The sequence below is a fragment of the Aphis gossypii genome, chromosome 3 (genome assembly GCF_020184175.1).
Source record: "Aphis gossypii isolate Hap1 chromosome 3, ASM2018417v2, whole genome shotgun sequence".
NCBI classification, from domain to species: domain Eukaryota; kingdom Metazoa; phylum Arthropoda; class Insecta; order Hemiptera; family Aphididae; genus Aphis; species Aphis gossypii.
This window is the reverse complement of record NC_065532.1, coordinates 54,424,795-54,445,623: the sequence shown is the minus strand read 5'-3', so window position 1 is coordinate 54,445,623 and position 20,829 is coordinate 54,424,795. Positions and strand designations below refer to the sequence as shown.

The following is a 20,829-nucleotide window of genomic DNA, read 5'->3' as shown; positions in this document are numbered from 1 at the left end:
TATTCAAGTACATTAACAGTAGAACATCATTAATACGGACTATTTGGGGCTCTAAATTGTCCAAATTAATGAAAATCCGTATTGAACAAAATAATCTAAAATCGTAAATTATAAATTTAAAAAAAATGTATTGGATATTTTATTATACAAGTTTCAAACTGAATATAAATACATATGTATATCTTACAATATTTAACCTAAAAATTATTTATTTGGATATTTGTAAAAACTTGTTTTCTTGTTTATTTTAATCTACAACATAAACTAGCGTAATTTACATATCATAAATGGCTGTTCGGATTAAACGATGTCCGGGTTAATGAGGTTCTGCTTTATTAATAGTAAACAATATTAGTACAATTTTAAACTGTGCACTTGAGCATTTATAGAAGTTTCATTAGCTGGACCAATTGCTAAAACTGTCATTTGATCGTTTTCAGTAAAAGTTGCTGTTGGAATGTCAAATAACTTGCATTGCTTTTGAATACACTCTAATGTTTTTAAATCTGGTGCACGTAAAACAACTCTAGCACATTTGGAGGGTAAATTGCGCAATTTAGTTTTATTATACGCAATAACTGACACAACTGCACACTAAAACAACAATAATTTATTTGATTAAATATATTTAATATTGTAAGTTTTTCAAAGACAAATTACTTGGGTAAATTATCTTTTTATAATTATATTACAAAGAAAATAATGTTTTCATAAGTTAAAAAAAAGCAATTTTTAATTAAGTATACACTTCGAGACTTTGAGTGAATAAATCAATTTCTTCACTTTCAACTGGGCCTATAGCCATCACTGTTTTAGATCTAGGTGCGACCTGTGTACGGCCTGCATCTACTACTACATAGGTATTGAATCCCTTTTCAATGGCTAATTGTTGAAATTCTAACATAGTTTCTTCATCTGCTACCTTGAATATATCCACTGGCTTATTGTTTGACTCCCAGCTATTTATTTCTTTTAGTTTTAACCTCAAGCCTTCTTCATAGCAATGCACAATTGCGTGTGAGCACTATAGAATAATAAAATTTTACTTTGTAAAACTATTAAACTCAAAGAAACCAACAAGATGGAATAGAATATCAATGAAGTGGTCAATAAGCCCAACATAATTAATTATTTCTAATAGAAGAAAAAAATTAATTTTAACTTAGGCAAATATATTATGTAGATTTTTAGTTCAAGTTTACTAATAAATCATACATTACTAAAACTATAAATGTATTCTATTTCCCCAACAAATTATTGCTAAAATATAGTAAGTTAAATACAATAAATTAGAATTAACATAATGTCTATAGAATTATACAGAACCCAAAAAATAATTAACAATAGACTTTTGTTTCTTACAAAATCGAAACATAATAATATCAGGAATTGTTTTGCATAACCTTAGCATAAGAATAAATTGGTTAAGTTGTAAGTTTCTGCAATAAAAATGTACATAGAATTGAGGAGGAATTATTATAGGTATTTACAAAATTACAACACGTATCCTCCTTAAATCTTGATACTTTTTCTAAGAGCTCAAGTCAATTGATCGTATTATTTACTAATGGAAAAATGAAAATGACATCTATAACCTAAGGTATATTTACTGTAGATGTTAAATCACATTATATTTTTATGATATTTAATGGACAATCTTGAATAAGTATTGTACAGAAATAAAATATTTATTTTTTTATAATTTTTTTTTTTAAATAATAAAAAAATATAATATTTTACCTACTTTACTTTTTACAGTAAACACAATTTTAGGTTTTGACATGTTTTAAACCTTAATGCCAACTATTTAATTATAACATATAAGAAAAATTGAAATTTATTTCGATAATATTAAACCTGTAATTTCACTATGGAATAAAAGCTAATGCTGTCCATAAATCAGAATAATTCTTCTAAATTTATAATAATAAAAATCACATTTCAACTCCTTTCAAAAAAAAAATAAGAATGCATTCACTTCAGGTTCAGAGTTAAGTAATATTAAGGTTTAAAATAAAATAAAAAACATTTAATTCTAAAATTTAATTAAAATCGTCTCACCTGTGCAGCAACTTTGCCTTTGCCCATTTTCAAATCATGACGAACTAATAATGCCATCTTGAATTCTCCGTTGTTTTTTATTAATGAATTGGGTTGTTGACTTTCAACCACACTTTTTTTATTTTGACTATTCCATTTAGTCCTTACAATATAATCCTTGATTATATTAAAACCGATACCAATTAGTATACCAGCAGTTAATCCACCATAAAATGTATTAGTTATAAAACTCATTTTAAATACAGTTATAATTATTGCGGGTACTCGGTATTTTTGTTTAAAGTAAAAATATAAATCTTTTTTATTATAAATTATTAATAATATCCTTCAATATTAACCAATACTATACGTCTCTATGTAAAATTTAAATCGTACAGAAGTGATCGCTATTAATATTTAGTATAATATTATAACATTAAACTATAAAAAAAAAATAATATACTAAATATATTTGAATTATACAATTACACATTTAAACCTTACGAAATTCAAAAAAAATGTGGCTTGATAGCATTATCAGATTGTTGATAAAGTTATGATAATAGTATCACAGAATAAAAAAAAAGTTTTGAATATTATCACAAAATAATATAACCTTAAATAAGAAATAGTTCAATATTCTAGGAAAAATCTAAAATATCTCAAGTACCAAAGTTGTTAATCAAAGTGTGGTATATTGTGGTAACAACGCATCAATAACAATATCCTAAATTCCCAATAATATCTAACTACTAGTACCTAATACCTATCCAATATCGGCAATATCCATTATCCAAGTAAAATAAAAACGGTAAAGTTGTTCTAGTTGTAGTAAGTTGTTACTTACTAACTAGCAAATACTTAGTTGTTGATTGTTATATAGTAATTCAATTACTAATTACAATTTATTTTACTAACTTAAATTAACCTAACGTAACTTACAAATAGCTTAGTTAAAAATGTTTAACAATTTTATTTACGTGTTGTAATTTTCAATGCTATAGGTAGTTTCGTATTAAAAAGTTTTAAAAATAATATTCTTGTTTATTTAAAGACATTAATTATTAGAGCAATATGTCCAAAGAAGTAATGATGACCCTAACTACTCCCACAACACCAGTTCAACAAGGCCTGTTTAGAAAACGAAGCAGCAGACCAGTGCACATCAAATCATGGACCATCATGTTAAACAAAAACGGGTTTGTTCGATGTCATCTTCAACATTGCCGATACATAGCTTATTGCATAGACGACATGAGAGAACATTTCAAAACATGCCGCGGTGAAGTAGCTGGAAATTTTGTGTGCCCAACTTGTGGTGGACAAACAACGTCGCAAGAAGCACTTGATTATCATAAACAAAACAATCATAAAGATTCTGATATAATGTCAATTATTATAAAACCTACGCTCACTGAACAACAATTGGCATTGTGGACAACTGATATCAAGACTCGTGGGTACACTCAGTGTTTCATGCCTGATTGCCATTTCATTAGTTACAAAATTTGTGAGCTTGAGCAACACTATGAAAAGTGTCTAGGTGAAGATCCAGATACATCATCTAAATTTTTATGTCGTCATTGTAAAGGTTATACATCATCCCAACAAGCTCTCCAATTTCACCAAAACAATCACCATAAAGATTTACTATTTCCTATAAAACAGGTAGGATTGTATATTTATTAATATATTATCTTTTTTTTTTTTTTTATTATTTATTATAAATTAAAATGTTTCAACATATTACATGTTATTACAAGTTTGTTTTACAATTTAGAATTTTTATATATTATCTTAAAATACATATCTATTTATTTACAGTATTATTAATTAGTTAAGAATTCCAATTATACCTAGTCCTATTTTTTATTTTTTTTTTTTTTTTTTTTTTTTTTTTTTTTTAATCCACTTAAATAATCAAAAATATATTTTTATCTTTTAAGATGATGTTTAGTTTGAATATTTCTAAAAAAAAATTACATTTTAAATTAAAACAACTAATTTAAAAGTACCAATTTACTTATGTGAAATTTATTATTATTCATTTTAGGAAAATAAAGATGATTTTGATGAAGATAATAAAATAAAATCTTACCCAATGGGTCAGTATGGACATCCAACATCAAGTGCCACAAATCCTGCTAGCAAAATAGTGACATACTCTCAATGGAAAATGCAAGAAGACTTAGCAGACACAGAATCTATCTGTTCTGAAGTGAATGTTAACAATCCAACTGACGCTCAAATTAAAGAATGGATAATAGATTTAAAAAATGGTTATGTACATTGCAATCACAATTCTTGCAAATACATGTCATTTGATGTAGACGATATGAATGATCATTTTGCTACATGTTTTGAACCATATCTAGATGATGAATTTGAGTGTTCTATTTGTGGAGGTAAAACCACATCATCAAATAAACTAAAAACACATCTTTTGCATCATCATGAAGAAGGTTACAAACATTTAACAGAAGAAGAGTGTGGCTTTAAATTAGTTGAAACAGAAGATGGCTTAGAATTGCAGTCTGAAAATAAAGAATCTATAAAACGTAAAATTGAAGAGGTTGATGAAGAATATGAAGAGAAACATTCTGTCAAGCGAAAGTCATATGATATTCCTTATAACCATTTAACCAAATGGCGTGATGAACTGTTACGTAACAAATTTATAAGGTAAGTTTTCAATTTCATCAACCACTAGTTATCTCCATGCTTTTCGTTGCCAATACAAAATGCATCTGTGTTAAATTTGGTTGCCTTATACAAGCATTTAATGTATGGCTTATAGATAAATAATATTTTTGGTTTTCTGATTTGGTGTATAGATCAGCGTTTCCCAAACTGTGATCCGCGACCCCTAGGGATCCCCGCACGTGTACCAGACTGGGTTTGGGAACGTAAAATGAAAATACTATACATATAGTATGTATAAAAACAAAAATTGTATTTTTATTAAGGGGGGGCTGCACTCATTTTTACTATCTCTAAGGGGTCTGACAGAGAAAAGTTTGGGGAACGCTGGTATAGATTATATTACTGACAGATCAACTTACATAGTTGTACTATGTTTTTTTTAACCATATATAAGCAGCATTTTTTTTATCAATGGCCCAAATTTGGTTTCTATTTCATTTTGGATAAAAAATCAACAAATCATAAATTTTCCATTGTTTGAACCAAAACCACCTAAAAAGTTTTTTACTGTTATACTTCCTATATCAACTATTCATTAAAATACTAATTTCTTATAAGAACTAGGGTGCAGATTTTAAAGCATATTATGTTTCTTTTTTGTATATGAGATAGAAATCTAATTTTTATACATAAATTTGTTTCCATAATTTTGATTCCAAATAAACAAATTTATTTTTGCTTTTTTCAGTTATTCCAACTGTAGAACTTTTATAAGTTAATTATATTATAGTAATAAAAAAAATAATAATAATAAATGTAAAAACCCAAAATATGGGCTAGATGCCTGATGGTTATATTAGATTATTATTGTTTTCATTATCAGCTTGATTATTAAGTGTATTTAACGTATAGGTTATCGATTTAAATATTAAAGCCAGCAGTACCTACACGTTCAGTATGCATGTAACATCGTTGATCATTTCAAAATTCAATATTTAGTGTTGTAAATTGAAACCTCTTGTATAAAGATGTACTGATCACTTTATTGGATGTCTACACCGACTCTAGATTTTGTTTACTATGTTAAATGTTAAATATTGTGTCGGACAATAGAGTCAGTTTTACTATTACAAATCTAAGAAAATATATTATTAATATATTATAATACTATTACACAATATTGAATATATATAAATATAGGTAATAGGTATATATATAATATTTATGTTTTATTTTAATTTATAGGTATTTATCTTATTTGTATGAATAATATTTTTCCTTCGCATTGCCTGTGCATTGTCAATATCATAAATTAGTAGTGAGTAATTATGTGGTCAAAGAAATTTAAAGAACCCCTAACTTGAAGCCACGTATCCCTGGCAATTTGCAGATCATCTATTAAAAACCACTAGTCTTATGACTATGTCAAGCATCAATCAGATATCAAATAATTATTAAGTGGTCCTTAATTTGTCCATTCTTATAGTATGTATGAATGGGTCTGCACAGGGTAAACGGTCATATTAAAACATTTAGGAATAAATAAGCTTCACTTCTAAGATATGTCTATAGCTTCTGTTGGAAAATAGAGTCAGTGTCAGTATTGTAAATCTAGGAAAATATATGGTAGTTAATTCTTTTAGATTCTGAATGAAGTGATGAATGTATTGATGTGTTTTTTTTTTGTTTTTTGTTTTTGTGTTTGTGTACAGCATAACCTGTTGAAATAATACTTCAAATTAAAACTTCAAGTTGTACCTCGCAGTTTATATAAAATTACTAAAAAAAATATTTTTCAATATTCCCCTAGAACATTATATTCCACACACGCTGATAAATCAACACATAAATCATTTTTTTTGGAATTGATTGACAAATATTGTTATTTTATATTAAAAAATATTAATTACAATCAAATATAGCCCATGTTACTCATGAGTAATATAACTTTCTACTGGTGAAAGAATTTTCAATTCTGGTTCAGTAGTTCTAGAGATTACTTCATACAAACAAACTTACAAACACTTTCTTTATAATATTAATATAGATATTAACGATTATTTTTTTTTTTTTAGATGCACTGCTGCAGATTGCAGTTATTTAGCTTTGGATATGCTAGAAATGAAACAGCATTCAGATGAGCATGTGGATAGTGTATACTGGTCATTTAAAGATCGCAATTTAGAAGACAGAGTTGCAAACTATTGTGATGCATGCAATGGTCATTTTAAAACTGTAAAACATTTAGATGGCCATAAATTAGTATCACATAATAGTAGCGATACATCCAATATAGATAGCTTGTTAATAGATGCAAATGAAGAAAACATTGAAGATGATGAAGAAATTGAAGAAATTTTTTAAGTATAAATATTGATTCCAGTTGATATTTTCACATACCTACACTAAGATTGTAAATACACAGTGTGTGTTCGATTTAATCTCATATCGGCCAAAAGTTCAATATTATACCATTATTTTATTATTATTCTTTTAATTTTTTTTATCATTTTTGTAGCTTCTCAAAAAAATAGTTAAACCTGGCTTTGACAATTAATATAAATTGTATTGTATTATTTTCTCATAGCTTAGATTATCTGATCAATGCTGTTTTTAATTATACTATGTATTAGAAATCATGTTAGTTTTCTTCAACCAATCTTTTAGAACATAATTTTTATAAGATTATTGAAATTATATTAAAAAATGTATTATGTATTTCGTGAGTATTAATTATTTTTTATTGTACTTGTACTATTCATTTAACCTTTAATAATAATTTTTACAAATAATTTATGTAATTAAAAAAAAAAAAGTGTTAATGCTATATTTCAAACAATTATAATACTAAATTGTTTTAAAACTATTATCTAAATTACAAAATTTACAGAAATTGTTTGCAAAATGTATACATTTTTTAATCAGTAGATTTGGATTTATTATTTAATTATTTTTAATTTGTGTCTAGATTAATTACATTTGATCACTGTTATAAATACATACAAATGTATAATAATACAACAGTTAAATAATAATCAACAATTATAAATTACACTGAAAAACTATACTTAGAAATAGATACGGTTGGTAGCTTAAGTTTACCTCACAATATTAACAATTTATGGACTACATTTTATTAATTTAGACAATATTGAAAAATTAAAAATATTGATTATATCTCGTGGTTATAAAGTTTTAAAAAATTATTTCTAGCACTACACAGTGCTCTGACTTACTCACTGTTATAATTTTGTAATATACAATTCACTCTTTAAATTTAAATTTATTTATACAAAATGTATGTTTATTGTTTATACAATTGTACTCAATGTTTATACTATTTATTTGATGTGTAAATTTCACAAACTTGAAATTGGTTCCTAAGTAATAATTATATTATTGTATAAAAGTAATTTATAAACTTTTTTTAGGGTAGCAACATTATTAAGCTGTAAAAATAATTGTGGGGGACGGGGGTACGCTAAAATGTCTAAATAATTAGTTGGGGTATTCCCCCCCAATGTATCACTAAATATTATATATTATATATATATATACAGTGTTCGAAGTGGGGGATGACATCAATGAAGTGCTCTGTCCCTAGCCACAACAGAGATGTAAAGCTAATTGACCCATATCCTTGTAACTGGCTTAGAAATTCTTTGATTCTATCTAGTATCTGGTTCTATCTCATCTTCATTGCTATTTCCCAAACAAACTGATGTGTTGATTTACCTGTATATTACCTTTTTTGGTAGGAATAAAATTTAATTCAACGAAATTCGTTGGTCGTTGCCACGATTAAAAAGATTATATTATACAGGTTGGGAATCGAACTGTGATAAAATAAAGTAACCTGTATATCTTTAACCGTGGTTGTTACCCTTTCACTATACCACATATTATAGTCGCTATAGTCCGTGCACTATACCCATGAGTACTCTAAAGTACATACAAATATACAATTACAAGTGTTATAAGGGCACAATTAGTGATAATAAAAGCATGAATTTGAAAAATATTGTAGCGTAATCCATTAATCTATATATTATAATTAAAGTTCAATTAATACTGTTAAGTAGCAATAATATAAGACTTAAAATTTAAAAAAAAAATCAAGTTTTTTGTATTTTCTTTTTTTCTAGACTCTGAGTTCTGACCAGTCTGACCATACGACTTTTGATGTAATGTGTTACTAAACTAAGAAATAACATGGCATTTAAATAAATTGTTGTGATATGACAATGGCAGAGTGTTGATAGTAAGTTTAAATACAAATTGGAAGAATCTTACCACTTACTTAATGGCGCGGGTGCTAATCATAAACTGATGTACTACCAAAAATTCCGAGGTATAAAAAGTCAATGGTAAAAAAGTCCAGTACATATAACTAGGTAAAATAAATATATAATGTGAATATGTGATACACAATCAAACTTCCAATTAGTATTAATATAAATTTGTAAGTAAATGATTTACCTAACGAAATTAATAAATAATCTTGTAGGTATATAGACACCAATATCGACAACATTAAAAATACAAACGCTGCTTAACTTTTGACTGCATGTAATATTCCAATTGGTACTGCCAATTGCTTTTATCTTAATTATTTGGTGTGTCGAGTTCATAGATAATAATTAAGGCTCGAGTTTTTATGCAAATGTATATTTTATTTTTTAGCTAGAATAATTTTGATTAATGATGTCGACATTTCGTGGTATATAGAGTCTATGGTTAATTTTTTATTTTTCATAGTTTTGCATATTTGAATGAAAATGCATATTAATTGTATATTTCTACATAATAGCATAAAAGTTGCATTTTTTATAAATATTTGATGAATTCTTTTATATTTGCTAGGCAACGCGAATTGATGCCGAAATAAAAGTTATTCTTCAAAATATAAATCTATGCTATGTGACAATCGTAGAGATTTCGAATTTGAAAATATAAAATCACATTTCGTAACTTCCAAAATTAATATTACATTTGTATCGTTATTTATTTAGTATTTATTTAATTTAGCAATAGTTTAATAGTTTATACATATTTTTAAGCACAAGTATACTGATTTTGATTTTTAAATTGTATTGACATTTTACGGACTATCTGTAGCAAAAAATTCTTTAGGTATGGTTAAAAATGTTTCTTTTTTTTAAATATTTTATAGTATAAATATATAATAATGTAGGGGTAAAATACAGTATGAATAATTTGTGTATAATTTAATAAATTTAGATAATGATAAAATAATATTTTTTATATTGGTAAAAATGAATAATTAGGCACGTTTACAGGGGGGGGGGGGTTCATACAATATTTGAATATTTTGTACACTTTACTATTCTATTTCTGATTGTTCATTCTAATTATGGCTAATAAATTAAAACCACAAGACAAGGTTAAAAAAAGAATATTTATAAATATAAAATTGTATTGTACCTATACATATTGACTACCAGTGTACCTTGCAAGGCACAACCTTATAACTTCTTACCAAATTATCTTATCCTCTTGAAACTTGGTATTCATAATCTAATAAGTGTGTTTAAAATATTTGTGAAAAAAATTTATTTTTATTTTTTTAGTTAGAAATTAATGCGGAAGTGAAAGGGAGATAACTTCCAATACTTCTTGTATTTATACATATTTTGTATGGTTGAATTTATCGTATGATTGCTAAGTACAATAATAACATATTTTGATTTTTGATAAATACAATTCACAACTGATAAACATTTAACATTTTCAGCACTGAGCACATAATATTATTGAAAATATTGAAATTTTTAAGTTTAAATGTCACATTTTTCAATTTTTTTAGATCATTATTATATTTGGAATGATTATTGAAAATCAAGCACTCTAGTAAATATTTTTGGTTAATCACAATCAAGAATTATTTAATTAAACTGCAAATAAGTTGTATTTTAAATTACATTATTTTGCAACAAAAATTTTTATTAAATTATTTATTGTAATACTATGTATTTATGTTAATTTTGCGGATAGAATATGGGCATATGGCAAAGGTGTATTAATTATTCAACTGTATTTTTTTTTCATTTTTAGTTTATATTTTATATTTTTATCGCATAATATATTAAATTGTTCAATGCATAAGAAGGCCCCCCTAAATACGCCACTGTTATTATATTAGTTATATTTGATTATTTTTATTTTTTAAGACATAATAACTGTTAAGCCATTGGAGCAAGTTAAAGAGGAAATTATTCAATTTTTATGAATTTAACAGTTTAAAATAAATTTTAAAAAACGATTAGAATCAAAATATAGTCTACAATAATTATATTATGATTTTCATATGTAATTTACAGTCATACAAAAATACCTAAAATAAATAAATAAATATTTTTATTTATGTACGTAGAGGAATATTTTCGGGGGGGGGAGGGTGTTAAATCAAATAGTATTTTCATTATAGCATAAAGGTAATTAAAAAAAAAGTAAGGTCAGGTGGGTACCGCCTGCAGCTGTACATAAGATGCCACGTGAATCACTATTATATTATTATAGAAGTGTTAAATTTGAATCCAATGATAGGTTCGTCAGCCTTGCATAATATAATTTCACTATATTTTTGCTTTTTTAATGTTATTTATAGACAACTTAATTTTTCTAAGTATTTTTTTTTTTTTGAAGTGTTGATAAAAAAATTTGAAAAATGTAATACAAGGTTCCTTATGAGTTGTTCTTATTGTGATTAAAAAAAAAATAAAAATCGTTAGTTACAATTTTTTTATAAGCGTTTATAGTTACATAATGAAATATGTAAAAATCATGAAATTTTGCAAGCAATTTTGTACGAGTAGTTGAAAAATCATAAAAAATTTTGTATTTATATCTAAGGTTAAAAAATTCAACACTAAGTTTTTCATAAGTTTTCCTTCAAATAGATATAATAGAGAAAACTTGAAACATCGTTATAGGAAATTTTTATGTGCGTTTGAATTTTAAATTTTTACGAAATTGCCTAATGATAACGATTTATCTTCAAACGAATTTAAATATTTGTTATTATTCAAAAAGTATGAGCTGCAGCAGATACTTGAAAATTTCACCAGTTCTTTATATTGGCATTTTTTAAACAAAATTTAATTTTCAAAATATAGGTATTTCGTTTATTTATAGGCATTTGGAATATTCGTTTTTGTTTATTTTTTTTTTTATAAATGTCGATAAAATGTTTTGACTGAGTTAAATACTTGAAAATTGAATACGTAGTTCCTCATAAGTTAGTCTTATTGACAAAATTTCATCAAAATCATAAATATTTACATATTATTTTGTAGGTATAACTCATAAAAATTGTTTGTTTAAGTACCTAGCTAAGAGTTGAAAATTTAATACAAGATTTTCCATAAGTTTGGCTTACAATAATTATAAAAGAACTTAAATTTTGGTGTATTCAGGTCATTAAAACATAAACCACCTTATTCACCATCCACTGAAAAATATTTCCCAGGCTGACAAATCATTTCCGTTTTGAGTCGTTTTTCGTAAATCGTAAACAATGATACCTATCATTAGATTCAGATTTAACACTCATATGATGTATAATAGTGATCCACACGGTACCGTCGGCACCTATTGTACAGCAGAAAGTTACCCACTTGACCTCGCTTTTTTTTTAAATACATTTGTTATCGATTTTGCTCGCGTTGTTGGAATATATCGAATTTAAAACTACCTATCATGTTTCGTAATGATATAGGTACACTAATTTTGGGAGTATCCAAAAATAATATAATACAATAGTATACACTATACATATACATTTTTGTGTTGGTCGGTAATTTTTTTGATAATATATAATACTCATCACGTTTTGGAGCTTAAAATTTGCTTTAGTTTTCAACTTTAAACGTAGTTTCTGATACCTAGCAAATTCTAAGTAAAATAAGAGTGTTCAAGTGAGTAACGCTCTGCTGTCAGGAATCAGGATGTAGTAAATTTGAATCCAATGATAGGTATCATTGTAGTATACAAAAAACGATTCTGAACGAAGATGATTTGTCAGCTTATAAGTTATAGGATATATTTTTCTATAAAAGTAGGTATTAAAAACCTTAAAAATATTCAGTATAACAAAGGGGTAAAGAATGTAAGCCACTTCAGTATTAAGTAATAATTGTAGTTAACTAAATTTTAATACAATAAATACTTTTAAAAGTATTAATAAAAAAAAACAGTTTTCATGAAGAATGAAAACGGTGAAACATCAAACACCTTTTATACATTTTATTCAAAGCGTTCTATAATTTTATTTGTATAGGTTAAAGACAATTGATAACCTTATTATAGTATAACACTATAACAATAAACTCGCGATGTTCGTATAACACTTTTGAATTACCCATACAACAGTACAGTATACAGCAATATTGTAAATCACCGCATACAGATTCCGTTATTTGTCCAAATGACCTATTTAAGTACAATTCCCATGAACCTAAAACTACTAAAACAAGTTGATCGAGTTAGAATGCCTATTAATTATTCTAAATAATCCTTAGAGAAATATATTTTTTTTATTAATATTACCTTTTACTACCGATTCTAACCTACCTAAGTATTGAAATTTGGCCATTAGCTAACAATTTTTTACTTATTGGTAATTTAATTTGTCTATTTGTATGTAGGTATATATATTTATTTAAATAACAGTAAAATAAACTAATACTTAACAATATAATTAATATATCAATGACATTGACAATACATTATTCATACTAACTTATTTAATGAGTTTAAAGAGCTGCCAATTATTGGTCGTTTTGTCTTGTCCTACTAACAATTTAGTTTGATTTCTGACAAATGACAATTGCTGTTTATCGGCAATTAACCAGGAGATGCTTGACAATAATTATATTAATTTTTTAATTTAATAAAATTTAATTATAACATATTAACATACTACGTTCTTTTGTTCTTTTATAGTTATACTAGCTGAATGCCAGTCTTCGCCCGTGTGTATTTTTATTGTATAATAAGAATATTGGTTTACGTGTAATGCGCGAGGTACTGAGATTGGTAGTAACGAATAATTGGTTCCGTTTGAAAAAGGTATTTTATTAAATATTTAAATTGAGCCAAATTGGTTCCCGTTTGCATGTGTTCAGGTCAAATAGTTACAATTTTAATTTAATTTTTAATAATTGGTACAAAATATAAATTAGTTAAATAGTACAAAATATAAATGTACCTTCAATCTATATAGTAGCAAATAGCAATCGATTTTTGGAGGTTTAACAAATTATTGCTGATAAAAACGATTTGACGATCGATTAAGTTAGGTAACGATTGACATATACGTACTTATAGCCTTATAGGGATTAGGGCTGTATGGGTATATCGTATATATCCTATTATATACTATGTACGTAGGACAATAATGTTAGTGAGCACTGTACAGTGTCGAATAACACATCATACTTGTACCAATATAAATTTAAAATAGATACAATATTTACTTTTATACTATAACAATTTAACATACTTTCTGAGCTTGAACTACTGGTGGTACGGCATTGCACGTAAGAACATCCAGTAGCTACGACAATGCAACGGAGAGATAACGTTTGTAAAATAAGTATGAGTATTGATTTATGTCAACGGCATGCATTTTATCGATAAATAGGATAAATATAGTAGAAGTATTAAATAATTAGAATATTGGTGACTGCCGACTGGTGAAGTTATTTTTATCGATATACTTCTCAGTTCTCGGAACAATTCTTATCTACACGACGGACAAAAAAGATTGGTTGAGGGTAGCTGGACACCCAGAGCCGCCGTATTGCACAATACTTATTGGCGGCGAATAATTATTATTAATAAATCCACTTATATTAAACATTTTTTAAAATCCTTTCTTATTGCCAAGTTAAAGGCACTCTTCCAAATTTCATGTTCGTACGTTTTGTACTTTTTAATGTACAGCGATCAGTAAGTGAGTGGTATTTACTATTTACATGGCTTTTATACAAAACAGTTAAATAATAAGTATTGAAACAATGGTTATTTTATAATTGTTGGTATCTTCCTCAAATTAAAACACTATAGTATTATACAGTTATATTATAATACATATCAGTAGTAGATTTATACAGAGTGATTTACCAAGTATATTCGTGAGCCATTATACTTGAATGATGAAATAATTCTTATTCCGATTTTAAATTGTGGGTATACTTAAACTTAAACCCGATATTTTCAAATACTTAAAATTTTTGTAGGTATACAATTTAGAACTGTTCTGCGTGTTACTTTGAAATTATTTTTTTTTTTAATGAGAACTACCGTTTTGTATAAAATAGGCATCACGCATATGTTTCAACAGTAAATTTGTGGTGATTTTTTGTAACATCTCTATTCTGTTTATCCTAAACTAATCTATAACGGCCACCCTCAATAAAATAATAGACATTTTGTCATATTAGGTAGGTAATAGGTATAATACTAGCAGTGGCACAACTAGAAAACAATGTCGGGGGGGGGGGTTACATTAATATAATATATAGGTGTAAATATACGTCAAATGTACCGACGTAAAGGAGTACTGTGGCCTCGGAGAAATTTCGGGGGGAGAGGGTCATAGGCGTGCGCAGACTTTGCTGGCAGGGGGGCAGAATGTATAATATATTACACATTATTATATTGGTATTATTATATTATACAGTAGTGAATATTATACTATATTTATTAGTATATTATATACTATATAATATATAATTGAATATTATTTTGGTTATTAGTTAGGTAGTTTAATCAATATTAGAAATGGAAGTATTTTATTTTATATATCATTAATTATTTACAAATTTAATAGAATTGACACTTTGACACTTCAAAGTTTATTTTTTAATATATTAGTATACAAATTGAATATAAAATTAAATTATAATGTTTTTTTTAAAACTATATTTGGGAGATAAAATTTAGCCCGCAGGAGGGGCAGCTGCCCACCCTGCCCCCCTCGTGCGCACGCCTATGGAGAGGGTACAAACCCTTAACCACTCCCTTGGTTGCGCCACTGATATACTAGTAAGTTACAACTTTTAGTCATAAAATATAAAATGTAATTTTGATTTTTAATGAACCTTTACAATCAAAATATTTAAATAATATTTTTATTTTAAATATTATATATTTATATATTATTTATAACAATATATAATTTAAATAATTAATATTTTGCGATAAAAAATATTTAATTATATAGGATCTAGTTACTATCTAGTTATCTAGGTATAGGTAGAGAGCGTATGATATAATTCATATATATATTATATAGGCTCTCAGGCTCTCTAGGTATAGGTATAGTGGGTTATGAGTATCTCGAAATAAACAATTTTTATTTTTTAAATATGAGTCGACAACGAACAACAAAAACATGATTTACTAGTTATTTTAATATACAATACAGCAACAATATGAAATATTTATTTGTTTGTAGAATACCTAATTGCAGGTTACTTACATAGTTACGTAGGTATAAGAAATACTTTAATGAGCACAATGAACTATAAAACACAACCAAACCTGTTATAGAGGTACCGTTTTCCATTATACAATATTTAATATAATATTATTATGTTCGTGTAGTGGGCGAGTTCAATATTTAGTTCTAGCAATATCAAATATATTATTTAAACCAAATCAAAAGTTTTGAATAAATTGAATATATAAGTTTAAAGTAGATACCTACTTGAAACTGTAAGATAGTTTATTAATTATTATAACACATAATATATAATTCATAAATTAATTAAAATAATACAAGTTAATAAAAGTATAAATTGGAATAAGTATACCTAAGTATTAAACAAAAGTTATTTTTTCATTATAATAATTCATTGCATAATATTATATTAATATCCAACACAATATTTGTAGATATGTAGGTATGCCGTGTATTAACTGCTGTCTGCTAAGTATGAAATGCACAAATTATTCGGTATTCCAAATTTCTACGGATGAGCCTTACCGGTTTGCGTGTTAGGTTTGTAAGTATTGGGTACATTAATATTTTAAAGTAAGGATAAATCAATCAAAAACATATTCTAAGTTAAGCATAGCTCAGTTTACATAAAAAATATTTTAAAAAGTATTGAAACAACAGAGTTAAATTTTTTTGACGTTTTTATTGTTTTTCAAAATTTTTGAAACAAATTGGCAATGTTGGTTAGGTATTAGGTATACGTATATTATAACTAGAAATGTGACCTAGACACCTATTATTTTATTTTTAAGTAAAATTATATGGTAACTCATCAAAATTTTTTTTTTTACTGCAAAAATAACTAGGAAATTAACTATTTAAAAATAATCTTGTAGAATAATAAGTTAGGTACATTTTATTTTACTATATAAAAACAAGTTTATTTTTTAAAACTGTGTGATCACTGTGTGATGGTACTGGGTTGACATTCAGTTCACAAATTTACAATTATTTATTAAAATTAAATAATGCTATAGGTAGGTATATGCAATATATATAATTGGAATTATACCTACTTTATAGAAATTATTAAACAGTAAATATAATAATTTATATTTAAGCAATACGTGCACACTGTATAATTACTGCAGTATATTTTTATTACATGTATCTTACATGTTTCGAGTGTCGAGTTAATATTATTTCAAAATTTTTTTCTTGAAAAAAAAAACAATAACGATGAGAATAAACCTTAATTACATATACTGAGCGATTGTTAACTCTCTTGATTTTATGGTAAATCCTCCCGATTTTTAAAAATAGTAAATTCTCCCGATTTACTATAAACTATAGCACAATAGAGCAGTCTGCCTCTAGTCTCTACTGACTACTATTGATTTACTTTTAAATATTAAATTATAAATATTAGATATAAAGAACCATCAAAAATCAATGACTAAATTATTATTATTTAAATTTTATAATCTTTTAAAAACTAAATAGTACGCAGTACGCTGCAGATGTGATGATGAAGTATGTATCATGTATGTATAATGTTAATGTATGATTTCCATAAGATATGCTACTAACACCGTAATACAGAATTTTACTCAGTCTTTGTGTTTACTACCTATATATTATTATATTCTGTTCGATGTGTCTAGCGCTATTATAAATTAATATAAAATTATTAGAAATATTCTGCTGTAGGTATTCTTATACGGTTATACATAACATTACGATTAATTGTTATATGTTTATATTTTATAAAAATCTCCAAATTTCAAAACAATTCACTGAATATTTTTTATTTATACCCTTTATTAATGCATTTATTTAAATTCTAATATTAGGAATTTTAAAGTACTACCTACTTAATGATTATATTTTAAAATACTAATTTTATATACCATTTAAGCATAAAGGAGTGTCTTGTGGTGATTTAAAATTTTTTTAGAATGCGAACCACCATTTTTTACTGTAAATTGTAAGGCACATTATGATTTTTTTTGTAAATATAAATATATTTAAATCATCACCCCAGTTCCCGATTATCCATATTTCCAAACCTATTATTCTTAATAAATAGTTAAAAATTAACAATAAAAATTTCGATTTCCATTAAAAAAAAAAAAAATCTGCTAAATAATAAATTACAATATAAAAAGGGAGGGATTCTTATTTAAAAACAAGAAATTTGTTTTACTACAGAATACTCCTTAAGTGAAATAGAAAATCTAAATGTAATTATAACACATTAAATTCCAAAATTCAAAATTTGAATAAATAGTTAGATACATTCTTAAAAGATAGAATGGACCGGAGGCGATAGCGTATAGTTGAACATTTGTTGGTGAATCATTTTTAACATATTCACCATAGCTCAAAGAAAAATTAAGTAACTACAGTATACCTGTTTTAACCAACATTTTTTTTTAAACTTAAAAATTATATTAACAATATTGTTTATTTTGCTTTAAATTATAGCTGTCAAATATTTTATAACATATGTAAAGATTATAGTAGGTATATGAACATATAGGGCGTGTCAAGTGTAGGAGGTATACTTGGTATTTTATTTGGCGGTCGACGATTAAAATAACAAGACTCACTTTAGAATATTAATTTAAAGAACACAAAGACTGTTTTTGAATTATATAACCATTAAGTGTCTTTTAAATATATATACTCGTGTATATAATTTTTATTTATTTTAATCATTTTTTTTGTTTGATAATGAAGTTCGTTAAAAAAAATAATAAAAGGCTTGATGGTTAATAATAAGAAAAATAAAATCATACTCTTTTTAAACATCGAAGAACAAAATATAAAATAAATAATTTAAAAGTATAGTTGCAATATTTATATTAAATTATAAAATTTTAAGTACTCCTATTTTAAAACATATAAATATACAGCAGCTTTACGTATAAGTATCTTTACTTTACTTGAAATTAAAGGTTAAATATTAAATAACATAGGAACGGTAAAAATATTTTTAATTGAGTAATTAAAAATAAAAAATATCTGTAGTGGATTGAAAAATTGTTTTAAAATGATTATAATAATTTTTAACATACAAAATATTAAAAAATAAAATCTATTAATGTACAGGGTGTCTGGGTAGGTCATCACGTAAATTTGTATATAAAATAACCCGGTACCAGATAAAGTTAGTATACATCCCAAGTCCCTGTCTTGTTAGTTGGTTGACAGTTGTTAATTAATAGGTAATTAATAATAATTTAATATGTAACATTTACACCGAGTAATTCACACACGACTAAGTTGCGTCAAATATTCAATATTCATAAGTCTGTGTTCAATATATTAAATAAAGAATTTAATTTTATAGAAAAAATAAATATTTTCTGTACTTTAAAGCGTTTGATAAACCAACATAATGTATAGACAATATTTGACAAATTAAGGATTATAATTTATAATAAGACTAAACGAAATGTCGAAATAAAAGTAAATGCATATTATGCTTATGGCATATTGTTATACATTATATATATGTTATTATGTTAATACTGAATATCTATCTAAAATTGAGAATCAATCCTATAAAATAATAATATTTAATATCCTATCATGTCTTATGAAATGTCTTACAAATTTAGTAGACAGTTCTTTTTGTTCGTTCAGAAGTCAAAATCACGTAATACGTTCAGTTTTTACTTATGTTTTATAATACCTATGTAAATTAAATATAATAATAGTTTTCAACGGAGTGTATTTTCTCAAAAAATGTGTAGTAATTGCATATAGATTTATTTATAAGTATTTACTGATTATGCTGCTTATAGGGAAATATATGTTGAGAAATATCGTTGGAACAAATTTATTTTAAGAGCACATATTTATTACTTAGCCTTGAATATTATAATATTTGTAAAATAATTGCTCAAAAATCATAATTTGGATAGGTAACTGTATTTTTAGAATAATATTTATCAGCAAAAACACGTACATACTTTATGACTACTCGATGGGAACGATATAATTGCAGAAAAATAACAATGCAGAACGAAATATTAAATACAAACATATAATCAAGTGTTGCAAAATCATCAAATACTAAATAGTACATAGGTATAGTATGCACTATGCAGTAAACAATAAAATACGCTCCCACAAAATGTGCACACACACATTTTTTTCGTTGATCAATAAAAATTCATTAATTCATAATTTAGAAGGTAGAAGCATAATATGTACCTATACCTATTTACAATTTTTTTGTTTTTCGTTTTAATTACAAATTAAGTTCCTAATGAGATAAATATAATATCTACCTATCATTCCTTAAATGGATTAAAACGTATCTAACGTAATTTATTACTCAGGTTCAGGCAAACATTTTTAAGGTTGCTAGGCGCTAGCTGTTCCTCTTAATAATAATTGCCATATTGTTTTACCTATATAATTATACTAATATCCAATAATATTAAATATGTAAATATTATGTTTAACAGGTATATGCTTAATGCTTATACCATGCTTATTAGTTATATTATATATTTTCAGTATATACTTATATATAATCGGCCAAGTCCCGTTCCTCTCATTCTAAAACTTATATTTTGCCTATACATGAATCAATATTTGCCTTGTCCAAACATTTTTACAGAAAAAAACATAAGTAAAATAAACTTACTTATGGGTCATGCCCG

The 20,829-nt window shown here is 25.7% G+C and overlaps 2 protein-coding genes across 3 annotated transcripts; one reads left to right on the top strand and one right to left on the bottom strand.

The window, feature by feature from the left end:
• Positions 1 to 108: 108 nt before the first annotated feature.
• Positions 109 to 2,545, bottom strand: LOC114126527 (peptidyl-tRNA hydrolase 2, mitochondrial-like). 2 transcript variants are annotated; one of them, XM_027990493.2, is made up of 3 exons: positions 2,062 to 2,544; positions 781 to 1,024; positions 109 to 596 (listed from the first exon to the last, which is right to left on the bottom strand). In XM_027990493.2, the coding sequence occupies exons 1-3, from the start codon at positions 2,293 to 2,295 to the stop codon at positions 352 to 354; spliced, it is 723 nt and encodes a 240-aa protein (XP_027846294.2). In that variant the 5' UTR covers positions 2,296 to 2,544; the 3' UTR covers positions 109 to 351. The 2 variants fall into 2 exon arrangements, with proteins under 2 accessions (XP_027846294.2, XP_050059342.1); XM_050203385.1 differs by having other exon boundaries at positions 367 to 594; positions 747 to 1,024; positions 2,062 to 2,545.
• A 145-nt stretch (positions 2,546 to 2,690) lies between these two features.
• LOC114126541 (zinc finger protein 512B-like) lies at positions 2,691 to 7,588 on the top strand. The gene is made up of 4 exons (XM_027990513.2): positions 2,691 to 2,851; positions 3,095 to 3,708; positions 4,094 to 4,722; positions 6,759 to 7,588. The coding sequence occupies exons 2-4, from the start codon at positions 3,115 to 3,117 to the stop codon at positions 7,045 to 7,047; spliced, it is 1,512 nt and encodes a 503-aa protein (XP_027846314.1). The 5' UTR covers positions 2,691 to 2,851; positions 3,095 to 3,114; the 3' UTR covers positions 7,048 to 7,588.
• The last annotated feature ends 13,241 nt before the right edge of the window (positions 7,589 to 20,829 follow it).